This window comes from Pseudopodoces humilis, chromosome 8 (assembly GCF_049639895.1).
Source record: "Pseudopodoces humilis isolate 2021_Gansu_Grassland_sample_001 chromosome 8, ASM4963989v1, whole genome shotgun sequence".
Lineage (NCBI taxonomy): Eukaryota > Metazoa > Chordata > Aves > Passeriformes > Paridae > Pseudopodoces > Pseudopodoces humilis.
Window position 1 is genome coordinate 26046045 of NC_142207.1, and position 13483 is coordinate 26059527.

General features: G+C 40.5%; 1 protein-coding gene across 5 annotated transcripts in view; it reads right to left on the reverse strand.

The window, feature by feature from the left end:
- The window catches only part of PLEKHM3 (pleckstrin homology domain containing M3), a 94043-nt gene that overhangs the window by 24106 nt on the left and 56454 nt on the right, over positions 1-13483 (reverse strand). For 3 of the 5 annotated variants that reach the window (XR_015773177.1, XM_005519893.3, XM_088059295.1), the window contains exon 7: positions 7537-7694. Coding sequence is in view for 3 of the 5 variants with exons in the window: in XM_005519893.3 (XP_005519950.2) it covers positions 7537-7694 (158 nt within the window). In the remaining 2 variants the exon portion in view is untranslated. Of the gene's footprint in view, positions 1-6905; positions 6948-7330; positions 7444-7523; positions 7695-13483 lie in introns of those variants that run through there. The other 2 variants (XR_015773176.1, XM_014249351.2) reach the window with 2 other exon arrangements.

Here is a 13483-nt window from a genome sequence, read left to right on the forward strand (position 1 = left end):
CAGTCACTGCATGCGCACCCACTGCTGCCATCGTTGGTCCATTCTGGTGCCCCCACCCCTGACTGCTGCTCTGAAGATCTATTTTCTGCCTTCTCTGGTCAATGTTGAGCCCAGCCAAGGGGTGCAGATGACAACAAAGCAGCAGCAGCCGAAGGAAGGGTGCTCTGAGTTGGAGAACAAAGCTGCCTCAAGCTCTGCACAGGAACAAGGGAGGACACAAGTATCAGCCTTCACTGCATGCTTGTGTCCCCCTCACTGACAAAGAAAGTCACCAGGGCAGGGGGGCAATGCTGATCTTGCTCTGCCTTCGTGCAACTGGCAAGTTACTCCTTTTAAAGTGGTGGAGCTATACTACCCCAAGCTACCTACACAGCTTTGCTTTTCCTCACATCAAATACAGTCAGTCTTAACTGGCCCTGGAATGCTGACTGGTTGAGCATTTCTAACCTCACTGTGAGAGATTCTCCAGTGAAACTGAAAACTCCACCAACATTATCTTCCTTTATAGAATATTACAAGCAGATTGCTTCCTAGTTAATCCTGAGATCTGATTTTATCTCCACATGTGAATTTCATAGGGTTTTTTGTTGTTTTCAAGCCTCAGAATATCAAAATGATTTTATTTCTCTGCAGAAATAAAATATATTTTGTAGCCTTTAAGAGGCTCACTTAATAGTTCACTACACTTACTTATCTTTCCCTTAACCCTTGTCGTTGTCATAGGTAATTCACAGTTCAGGTGCTATTTCTGAATTCTGACTTATTCTTTGTCTGCAGGCCAAAAAGTCCCTACATCCTTTGTGAGAATGCTATTCACCACTGATAATAAGCTGATGAGCCCATAGCCATTCAGGCCTTTCATGTTTCCTTCTTTAATGAATGATATTGTGACACTGCACATTAATAGCATCTTGCTATTTTTCAAACAGTATTTGAAGACTTAGTGAACATTGCATGTTGTTTTCACACAGACTTGCAGTCTTCTAAGAAGGCAGCTGAAATAGCTTCCTCTCTATTTTGGTGTTTTCTCTTTTTTTTTTCCCCTCTTTCCTGACCTAACCCAATTTCTGTTGAGACTTTGGGGGGTGTTTTATGTTTTAAGGATGTTTTACTTGTATGGAGTAAAAAACCCGCAGAGAATTATTCAATCCTCTAAATAATTTCTATTACACTGGAAAGCTCTCCACAGCCAGACAGGCATTATAATGCTCTTATTATTATCATTACTAGTTACAAAAGAAAAGTCTTTCTACATTAAAAGTATATAATCATTCACTGTATGCTGAGGAAATGCCAATGTTAGTATCTCCCATTAAGTCTGGGCATTTATAACATATCAATATTTAGTAAATGGTAAATTCTGGCACGTTCTTTTCATGTTTCCCATCTATTTTTCCCAGGATCATAGCTCAAGTAATTCTAGATCCTGCACAACCCATTGATTATGCTCATATTTCTCCTCCATACTGCACCACCATTAAGTGCCCCTGAGCGGAATCAGGTGCCCGAAGTGGGAGGTACAACACAAAGAGACCTCAAAGACCTTTCACTTTAAATGGACAAAATGAAGCAGAGATGATCAACAGGTGGCCCAGGATGTCATCTGAAAGACAGGGTTTTTGTCTTGTAGGAACCCTACTGGTTGACAGACTCACAAATGTGACTGGTACAAAAGTGGGATGAAGCTGCTGGAACCAACAGGGTTTATCAGGATACCTTCAGTGCCATGCACATGGGTTGGCTGTACCAGATGTACCATCATTCCCACCTCATAACAGGGAGCCAGAGGTGAACCGGCTCGCTCAAGGCCAGCCAGGGGTCCCTAGCAGAGCTGAGAAGGGCAAAGAGCTCCCCTGTTTCACTGCAGTGCCATATTCACCCACCACCCTTTCTTTTTTAATTTTACCTATTAGCTTTTCATTTAAAAAACTCACTTCCTTTGTGCCAGACCTTGCACACATTTGGTCAAGTGAATAATCCCTTGAAACAAATTTCAGCAAGGATTTGATTTAGGGCTGAACCCTTCACTGAGTAAACTTCAGTTTCTTCTTTCTTGCCATGCAGAGTAAAAGCAGGATACAATGGAGTTACTCCTTATGTTTTCCTTAGATGATGCTAAACATTCCCCAAGCATCCAAACCACTAAACCACCTGTGACTTGCCTATTAAAAAACCCCACAGAGCAAACCACACTGGTTGAAGTAAGCCTTGCCTGGGGATTCCAGCATGATCACCATCCCACACTATGCACATGTGCCTGTCTGCAAGCATTTCTGAATTGCTCAGCTGTGAATATCACAGGCAGGCCCTTCAAACTCTGAGCCTTTAGCAGAACACAAAGAAAAGGAAAAACAACTAGCCTGTGTTCACTTACAACACAAAAAAAGCCCTGAAGGCAATCAATGCCTGACACACGCGTGCAGCAATATTATTCCAGTTGCCTAGGAACCAATGCAAGTAGCCTGCCTAGTGAGGGATGCCCACACAGTAAACGAATGCAAGGAAGTTGGCACTAATATGACATTGACTGAACATTCTAGTTAAAATATAAGGCAAGTAAAACCAACCTCTAAAGCTAGTTAAGTTGCAAAAGACAACACTTGATGAAAAAGCTGGTATACTTTATTGTTTTCTGTTTACATATTCCAGATAATATTACTGTGCTACCCTGCACAAATGAAAACAAGACAATCTGGGCCAGAAGATTTTGATCAGTTTTGATAGATTCAGGTGAAATTAAATTACCAAGAGAACTTAACATCTACTTAGGTGCCTACACTTCCTCAAAGAAGTGCTGAGCAGATCACTTCAGAGCTGTTTGAACTAGCTATCAACATCCGATAAGCTAAGCTACTTCAAAAATTAGGTACTAAACTGCTGGCACAACTCAGGTGAGCCAGGCCTGGGAAAAGGCTTTCTAGCATAAGACAAACCAATCAAACCAAGAGGGAAAATTATGTACTTTGAGTGATGCCTTTGACCTGTGCCAAGGCATTTCCTGCAAATGTTGTATACTACGATTTCAGTCTCTACCTAACATCTATCTTTAACATTCTCCCAAATGCTCAAAGTTGCATTTGTCCAGTGACACAGCATCCATAACACTGTAAGCTCTAACTTTGCAGAGACTTTGGCATGCACAGCCCCAGAGCCTTCAGTAAGACTTGTCACTATGTGCAAAGTACATTCACAGGTCTTATCAGGATGGTGGCCAAAGATTATGGAGGCATCCAAGCTGGTTGATATAGTCAAGCCTGTTCTGTGGCACATCTATTTTAAACTTGGGCCTTCTGGTTTGTATCTTAAAAGGTCTACATGTCTTAACTGATCAGCAGAACAAATTAACTTAGCAACGTGAAAACAGTTTAGCCTTGATAAATGAATATGAACACAAAAGAGCAACTCTCCATGGTTCACATACATCTACAGTCAGCACATAAAAGGAAAGGAATGGACTAAATTGTTCTTAACAGTCAAGTAACTTTACCAGCAAAACACAACAAATTTAATTGCCTGTGAAAGTAATCACTAGGATGATGACAGGCAAGACCAAAACTTTATTAACTGGGTAACATAAAACAATCTTAATCATAACCATGATTGCTAAATTGTCTGATGTGACAGAAAACATGTTTTAATGAATTCTATTCTCATTCCAAAGGTAATTTTCTCAGTATTCCTTAAGATTTTAAAATCGTTAAAAATTGGTTTAAGTTATAAAACAAATACAGCCACTACTATAGACAACAGTGCCACTACACAGACTTCACTTCTGTTGTTTGATTGTTGGTCTTTTTTTAATTTTAGGAGAAAGACACAAAACCTTTTCCCCACATTAGTGAAGAACAAGCAAAATCAGAGCAACTTGAAGGGAGGTGCCTGCTTGCTAATAGGCAAGGATAGCTCTAACAAGCTATTACTGCCAAGGATATTTAAAGCCATTGCACAACACATGTAAATATAAAATAAGTGATATAATATGATAATTTTATATGTTCACTCACTAAATTTAAGCCCAGGGCAATTATAGTCCAAGAAATAAAATAGGAGGTAGATGCGCAGTTCGTTTAAGTTGCCAGAACTCCAGCAAAAGCAGAGCTCTGAGAGTTTACATGAGCTGAAAATTTGGTCCATGAAATGTGCAATTAATTCAAGAGGCTTTAAATAGTTCTCATGATTTAAAGGCCTTCAAAAACAAGGTGAAATTGTGAAATTCTGAAGGAACCCTGACTAAATGTTATATAAATATGGGTAAGACAGAAAAGAGAGAAATAAGGGACAGAAAAAATCAAACTGACTGGAAGAGGCATCAAAAGGATGGGACAATTTTCAATAAATTGTTTAACTGCTGAATCACAGCTTTCATTAAGATCTGTGCAGAATGGCCACCTCCCAAGAAAAGCCAGAGAAAGGATGTATCATTAGAAAGCTTATGACTTTGTGAGCCCACCCTTACATTCAAGGCAGCAAACTGTTGCACTGTATTGTTGAGCGGGATGTAAAGAGCCTGCCAAGCACAGCCCACAGACCCGCTAATTAAGTGAACTGATTGTGTTTGTTTTGGAACCGTTTGCCAACAAAGGAATGTGTCACACTGATTAGTGAGAGAAGGGTATGTAATATATGTGTATTCAAACCCTGGGGAGCGCATAACCCAGGTATTCACTCTGTTTGCCCAAGGATTGACAAAAATGACTCTCAAGCAAATAACCAGACCAAAGAGAAACTCCAGCCCTCAAGAGGGGCCCTCCTTTTCTCTCAGCTGTATCTATCTAAAGAATACCCATCCTTCATAAATTCCTGCTGAACTTTGTGCCAAAAACTGCTGAAAATATTTTGGAGAGAATCTCTTCACCTCAAAGCTGACCTATGAGACCATGAGGATGGAAAGTGAACAGCCAACTGAGAATCACCTTGGAATTGTAATGGCCACTCTGACAGCTGTCACTCTTAAAGAGCAAGAAAGGTCATGGAGGTTGCCAAAAAACCAAATGCGAGCTCAACACACATATACATATATACATACACACACAAAAAAAAGCAGGCTTCACTTTTCAAGCAAGCAGCAAAGAGCTGAAGTCTGCAAAAGATGTCATGCACCCACTTTTGAATATTTCTAAATTAACAGCCCAGTTTGAGGGTCGAATTAATAGCTCAAGAGTGAACAAACATTCAAATGCAAAAAGAAAAACATGGTCTTCAGAGTTCAGCAGCTCTTTCCTCCTCGACTCACCAGCTTCAGCCAGGGTACCTGGCAGTCTAGTATTGTGTACAAAATATGAATACTATGCTGTAGATAGCAATTCCAGAAAACCAGGATGGAGAAAAGGGAGTTGTAGCCAATTATCTCTGTACACTGTGGACTCAAGATAGTACAACTAAAGCACAAATCTGAGCTGTTTACTCAGAGCTCTGTATGACAACTGACAAGGAAAGCTGAACACATAATCAGAATTTTCAGGTATCATTGCAAGTCTTCACATGTATGTTTTAGGACTTGCCATTCCATTTTCCACAGGTTGCTCTGCACATCTCCCTATTTCTAACTAGCCTACTCACCTTGAATTGGTCTTATTAGTGGTCACTACACCTGCTTTAGAAATCTCTCTCATCTTCAAGAGATGGAAACAAACACAAAATCCTTCCAGTGGCTTTTCCTGCACTGCTTTGGAGCTGATGGAGCTGCACAGTAAAGTGTACAAGCTCCTCTGTTGGCATAACTTGCCTCCAGAGCAAAAATATGGAACTGAAATAATCTGGTTAGTTCCACATAGGTGCCTGCGTGGTAATGAGATGAGAAAACTAACTAGGAAGGGAAACAGAAAATGCTGGGGATAAAAACAAAGTTAAGTTATAAGGAATACAAAAGGAGTAAGCAGAATGAAGAAATAAGGAAGAGAAATATCAGAGAACCTTTCATGCTTATTGTGTTTTAATTAAAACCACTAACAAAGACTGCTATCTTTGGCATGACATCAACCATAACTTCACATTTGTTAAACATGAACACAACTCCTTTCTGGCTTCTAACTCACATAAACACAGGAGCTAGAGCAGCTTCTGTTGGCTTGAACTGCTGACAAATTCTATTCAATTCCAGAGGGTTTTGAACTCTGTAATTGCAAGGTATGTCTGATCTCAGCTGAAGGGCAGGGAAACAATATACACCCAATAATGTTTTTGTGACCAAAAATCCCCCAGACAAATCAATTTTTAATGTAAACTTGTATTCCCAAATGTTCCTTCACATTCTCATTTATCTTTAGGGAATATCTTCAATCACCTTTTATACTGTCTCAAGAGACATCTAATGTTTTATGCCATCCTAGTCTTTCTTTTTAACTCGGCCTACCTCACCATGCACCCTAGATGCATTCTTTCTTAAAAACCATTTATAGAACTCAGCCACACACTTTGTTTAGCTTTTATCCACTGCTTTGTCAATACATTTTTTAGAATAAGACTCTGGAAAAACAATGTGCAAACAACCTTTGAAACTGAGATCAGACTGAAAATCCCTTAAGAGCAGTGCTTGGTTACTTGCAATTTAACATCTTTGTGCATGCAAGGAAACCAGATTCTTAACAAACCTTTTTAACAGGCTGGTCCTGATTGTTTCCAAAGGTGGGTCCTTGGTTTTTTTCCCTTTCAAATTAACACTTTGGAGAACAAACTACAATGACTGTATTTGAAACAGCCCAAAAAAATACTTATCTGTGGAGGAATGCTGTGCTGTCACATTTACTGTCTTTCTGTTAAGGATGGAAAAAAATGTATCTCCTTTATTCAAGGAGGAACACTTTCAAGACACTACAAGTTTCAAGACACTACTGAAAAAAAGTAGTAACACTGCTGTGTTGCCAAGTCTGCTTTGGTTTCCTGCATTTTGCTTCTAGGTTTTCCATGTGACTCTTGTCCCTGATCTGGCATCCAGTACTCTACGTGATCTGAAATAAAGTTTTATTGTTTAGTTCAGGACTCGCATACACTTATACGTACTTTGTTGCCACCTGAGAATAGCAATATTGTTAAAAAATATAAAATCTTCCATATACAGGAACAGAGGAATAAGCAGACAAAGAGCAGAGAACTAGCCATAACATTTCATTGGGAAGACACTTCAGAATGGATGGTTATTGTTTTATAATGGATGACTGCTGTACATTATGGGCCCAGTGATACCAGAGAACAGAAAGATGTCTGTGATCACTCCAGAAAAGTAATTTGGCTTTTCAGGACACTTTGCAAACTCAGAAGAGCTTTGGATAAATCACACTGTGTGATGATACTGGGGGCTCTTCCCCTTTTGAACATCTGTTCTGAGACTTACAGGGCTTTGGCAAGTAGCACTTCTCATTTGTTTCCACACTTGCTCATGGTGGCTTCCCTGGAGCAATGATCTACAGTAGCTGCTCAGAAACGTGCATTACTGGAATCCAGTCCCTAATTATTTAAATGAAAGGTCATGAGGCTGAGAGTCCTCAAGGCTTTAACACTCAAATCAAATATATGACTGACATTACCACATTGGAGTACCTGCTTGTAGAAATGTCCTCAAAGGGGTAAAGGATCTCTCCATTGTTGCAAATCTCACAGATGAAACCCTTTTGGCTACAAAGGCTGCAGCTGTACACATGAGAGGTGGCAAACTTGATCACCTTCCCCAAGAAAGGAGCCAGCTTTCCTTCAATAACCTGGAATGAGAAGGCAATATTGAATGAACCCCCCAGAAACAACCAGAATGCCCTAAGGCATTATTACTACAGAAATACATGCTGTTGGTTAAAACAATAGGAGAGTTACTTCCCAACAATTATAGATCCATGAAAACACAAGTGATAATAGTAGTCAATGAAGCAGCAATGAATTGAACATGAAAACTAACTTAGTATCTCTTTCTAAGTCTCTACACAGCAATAACAAAATATTAGTAGTTATTTTAAGTGCAACAATGCAGTCATACAATAAGGCACAAAGTAGTAAATAGGAAACGAGTTTAAGGCTTCCACATTATCCCTGACAGCTATGAATACTGCCTTACAATTTTCACTTCTTACTTTTTATGCACCTATCACAGTTTTGGTTTTGTTTCTTTACCTTCAAAGTACAAGTTTTTGCATGTATTTTGTGAACAGAGTCCTAGTTTTAGTCCTTTAGTAGGACTGTGTTTCCCACTGAAAACTATTCAAATATAATGTTCTGCTCTTTGCCAAAATGAATAACTTCTTAGGTAAAGTCTTGAAGAGGTATTTGTTGGGTTGTTGTTTTTTTTTTCCCTTTAGTATCCAGCTCTCAAATCAAGAAGGCCCAGAGAATCTTGCTAGATCATTAGAAGTGATTAGCACTCCTCATATTGGTGTGGAAAAAATGACTAGGCCATATACCTTAAGCTGCTAACCACAACACTCATCTAAATTTGTGACTTGGAGAGAATGCCTCAATAAGGGGTGCTATTCAGGCAAAATACTTTCCATTCAGATCAAACTTCTAGAGACTTTAAGGAATTCTGCGGCTGTAGGGAATAATGAAGATGGAATAAGGCCCGAAGTGCATATTCTTCTCTCCTGGGCTTCCTGTGGTCTGAATGGCAGCTTGCCAGATTAGTGATAGAAATGTGTCATGGGATTTGATAGCAACCTCCTGCAAAAAGGAAGAAGAATGCAGTAATTGCTGACTGAAGATTTGCATGGGGCTATGCCCTGGAACCCAAGAGTGGGGAGTTTTACACTTAAATGAGTGTCAGACTCAGTTCCCTAAATATGGTAATACACCACTGGTAATTTGGGTTTAGTGTAAACAAATCTAGAGAAAGCAGAGATATCAAGGCAAAGAAGAACAACAGAGGGTCTGGAAGAAAATGCCAGGTAGTAAGGAAACAAATTTGTCTTCCAGGGCAACTTTCTGCCTAATAACCAAGAAAGCCACTACTAACAAGCACACCTAGAAAAGAAGGTGCATGGGGAGTGCTGGTGTTGATGGCACAGGCTGAAATGTGCCCCTTCTTTGCCTTCAGCTCCAGCTAACAACACCTGCAACAACAGGAAGCAGCAATGTTATTGCTACTACTGCAGATAGGACATCTGCTCATGTCAGAGGAAAAATGACGTTCCTATTGCATCCTGGTATAGGAAGATCCCCTTCAACCACAACATAAACAATGCAGAGAAGCTGCTGCATGAACTACAAAAATGAAGCCATAGTTCAAGGCAGTGATACTTCTAACCTTCTAAACAGATGGTCAGAAGCTAATTTAGCTCCCCTAGGCTGGGGTTTGTTTTTCATTTTGAAGGAAGAAATATTTTGCACAGTTACAGAGTGGGTCTGAAAGCCAAACAAGGGGCTTTCAGGGAGCAGGGGAAAGACACGGAAGTTGACAATATTCAATAAACAGAAAGAAAGAAACAGTGAAGCCACCCAGCTAGTGAAAAAGCTACAATCAGTCTCAAAAAACCCATTTAGGCACTAATAGATGAAATACACGTACAAAATAATAAAGACCACAATGCATACAAATTTTCCAGAGAATGTTCATGCTATAGTAGTCACCTCAGGCCACAAATGCCCAGCTCAAAATGCCAGTCTAAAGACTACAAACAAACTCTAAATCTAAACTAATGTCACTGTCAACAACAATGTAGAAGTTAAATCTCCGAATTGAATTAACATTTTTTATAATGTAATAAACACAATTATCATAATCTGCTGCCTTCCTATGCACTGGGGGTGAATTTAAAACTACAAGGAACAAAAGCTTTCCTGTGCTGAAGAGTTCACAACCTAAGCAAGACACAATGAGTGGGCAGCTGCCCTGAGGAGATGGTGTAATTTGTCCCTCTTTATTTATTTATTTGTATGGTTTGCTGTAGCACTATAGTGGGTGGGCTTGTTACTCTGGCCACCACAGACATACAAGGAAGATGATATCTTCAAAGAGCCATGCATGCCAATTTTGCAATGTGAATTACAGGCCATTTTACTGTATTATAGAAGGAAGACAAAAAGCAGCATCAAATCGACGTTATCACTGGTTTTAGCATCTGTAAATTTTGTGTTATTTTGTTTCATCAGAGACCTCAAGGCTGTGCACAGGATGATTTTTCCTTGCAGCCTTTTCTCATTCTTGTTTGTAGCTAGTAAGAATAAAATCATCATCTCCATTTATGCTAGGCAAGCAGAAAGGAAGATTTCTACTTGCTCTCCCATGTCTACTTGCTGTCTACTCACTGTTTTGTGGTAACAGTTTCGCAGTGAGTGTTTTATGGCTTGGGAAAAGGAGCACAGAACATGTCATCAAAGGTTTTTAAACTTCTCCTGTGACTGCCAGAGGTCCAGAGTCTGTCAGTTTAGACATCCCAGAACCGTAATGGAAGAGTCCCAGGATCTTCTCCCAGTTGTTACTAGAATCTGATTTTGAGTTTCAAGGAAAAACAAGTGATTAAATAATAGAAGTGTGATAGTCAAATGTAATGCATTATCCAGGTACATGGAAATTATGGGAGGAAAAGCAAGGCCTCAAGAGGCTGTCTTGGCAGAGCCACTAATACTTATATCACTCCTTACAGCTGTATCTGTTCCTAAAGCCTTTCAGTGACGGAGACTTCACAGCCCCCATGCAGTCTAATCCAACACACGTCCTTTCTCACTGCTGGAGTCACTCCCAAGCTTTGACCTGAACCTTTCCTAAGAACATTTCAGTTTACAAAATAAGTTTACAAAATAGAGAAACTGAAATCACACACTACAAGCTGCAGTAAAGTACATCATGTTTCAGAAGTGTGGCAATTTAGCACAAAACTACGTTAAGAGTATGCCAAAGGAAGAGAAACCAAAATTTTCACCCTCTCTTTAACATAGGGCATGTCTCAGCACACACCTGGCAAAGGCTTAAAAATATATGTCTGTCTCTTAAAAATAAAAAAGCATCAAGCTTAAATTAAAATTTTGCTGAGATCAGATTCTCTTCCACTGACAGCACACATAAAGAGCAAGGTCTGTTTCTAATCCAAACTCTTTGTAGAGCAAGCAGTTGTTCAATTGGTCAAAACTATGGGTGAAAGGTGATTAATGATGGCATCCCAGCCAGCAATTGACAGAGGGTACAATGCAGCTTTTTCTTCCTTAACTGGTCAAGGAGTCCATTCCAACATCACTTTGGACACAGGCTATGCTTATCACTGCTGTACCCAGAATACATTGGGGTACACTACTTGGTGACAACAAAAAAAAAACCAGTTGTGTCCAGAAGTCCAAAGCAAGCTATGTCTCTGAACAGCCCCAGTATTCAGATCAGAATCACTATTCATCTCTCTGGATCAGGAAAAACATTTCTCTAAACTTCCACAAGACAGAAAGCCATGGCTTTGCACACAGCAACTCCCTTACTGGGGTAAGAACTGTATAAAAATACACACCCACATGTACATACATAAAAGACAGGCCCTGCCCTCAAAGCACTTACAATTTAAACCAGCAAAGCAAACACTGCTTTTTACAGTAACTGCCACATATCTCCCACCTGAAATGTGACAAGCTATGTTTTGGAGGAGCCTCCCATACAGGTTCCCTGCCCACACTGCAGAGCATCCCTCTGGCCAGAGATTGGCTGCAGGGGCCAGGGCTGTCAAGAAGAGAGAAGAAACCAGGAAATCCAGCAAGAGCAGCTACCTGCCCCACTGCCCAGCCTCCTGCACATGGCTTGGGAAAGCTCAAGCTGTACTGAAGAGCAAGAGGGGAAGGCAAGAGACTTGTTTGCAGCAATGGTAGAAACAGAAGGGGTACAAGTATCTGAACATGTGCTGAAAGGGTGGTGGCACAATTATTTTAGATGATTTCTGAAACAGAGGCTTCACATACAAGTCAATGTATAATATGTGTGTGTGTATATATAATATATATACAATATATATTATATATGAATAAAGGTAAATCAAATTTTCTTCTTGGTATATCTTTGTGTTCAGTTGGGGAGCAGTATAATTCTGAAGAAACAATTGCTCAGAATAAGTGAGGTGAGGGGAAAATACAGGGACTGCCAAACACCAGCAGACAAGCCAGTGTTGGCAAAGACTGTGAGAGTCTTGTGCAGTGGGAAGACAGGACACATGCACTAGGTTATGTGTTTCCTGATGCACCAGGAAGACAGAAGATAAAAGGCAGCAGTGGCTATGGTACAAGTCCCTTTGGATACACATTTATATGATTATGAGGGCATTGTGTGATCAGTCAAAGTTAAACCATTTGTCAGGAGGGCTGCTCACCCTCAGAGGTTTCCTGATCCTTCTAGTCAAAGGCTGGAAGTTACTCACGGTTCCCTTGATCTATCGAGGTGATGTTTTCACAAATAAATGGGCAGCCATCTGTCCCCAAAGAACAAGAACTGCAAAGGCTATAGACCAGAGCACCCACCAAGCCAGAGAAACCCTCCACAGTAGCCCACTGTGTACACAACAGGGCTCTTCTTCACAGACAACTTTCAGAAGCAGCAGGTGTTTCCCAGGGGCCTGTGACCAGTGTCCCTGTGTCTGACCTTCACAACACATTTGTGAGCCCACAGCAGTGCCCTGCACTGGAGGAGAGGCAGTCCCCTCATCTCTGACACACCCTGACTTCCAGCTCTGTCCTGACCCCATCCCTCCTCCCGGCTGCCTGGGCCAAGCACAGCGGTGCCAGAGGTCCACCTCTGAGGCCCCACTGCCCAGACCCAGCTGTGCCTCTATGTAGCACGAGCCCCCATTACACACAGCAGAGAAGTCAAGTCATTCTGTCTTCCCTGCTCAGTCAACAAAAACTCCTTGTATGAGAACCTACTTACCAGCATGAAGGAGGGTTGCACAAACCAGTCCCATGGGAGAGTAATGTAGAGAACATGGTGTTGCAATATATGTTTTCATATTAAAAACCAAACTAGAAAAGTGGTCAAAGGAACAGTGGCAGAACTTCTCAAGTCTGTTAAGAGTTTTAGCCCAGAGAGATGGCGACCTAAACTCATGACTTGTAGTAACTTTCTGTTTAGGAAACAGAGTAAGACCAAAAACTAGGCATAAATAAACCTTATTACAGAATTAGAGTTTGTTCCAGTTCCTGAGAGCTGTTCAAATTACAAAAGACATTAATAGAAGCCTCTGGCTGGGACTAACTGAAAAGCAATAAAATATTGATTAGACAAAGCAAGCATGGAAGATCCCTCCTAACTCAGTCTGTATCATTTCCATAGAGGTAATATCCCAACAACTTTATCAAGAACTAGGAGAGGTATGTAGAAACAGAAGGACAAATGAATTAGCTGTAATCCACTAGGTACTTCAAGTAACACCTGCAATAGCCTTCCACCCACCTATTAGATCAGGGCCACAGAAATAACCAAACTTTGCATCATGGCCACATAAATCAGTATTGAAGTCTATCAGACATGATGAACTTTCTGGACAGGAAAGAAAAAAACAGCACAGTTTTCAGACATTTCTGAGGGCAGTGAGTGTTTTAT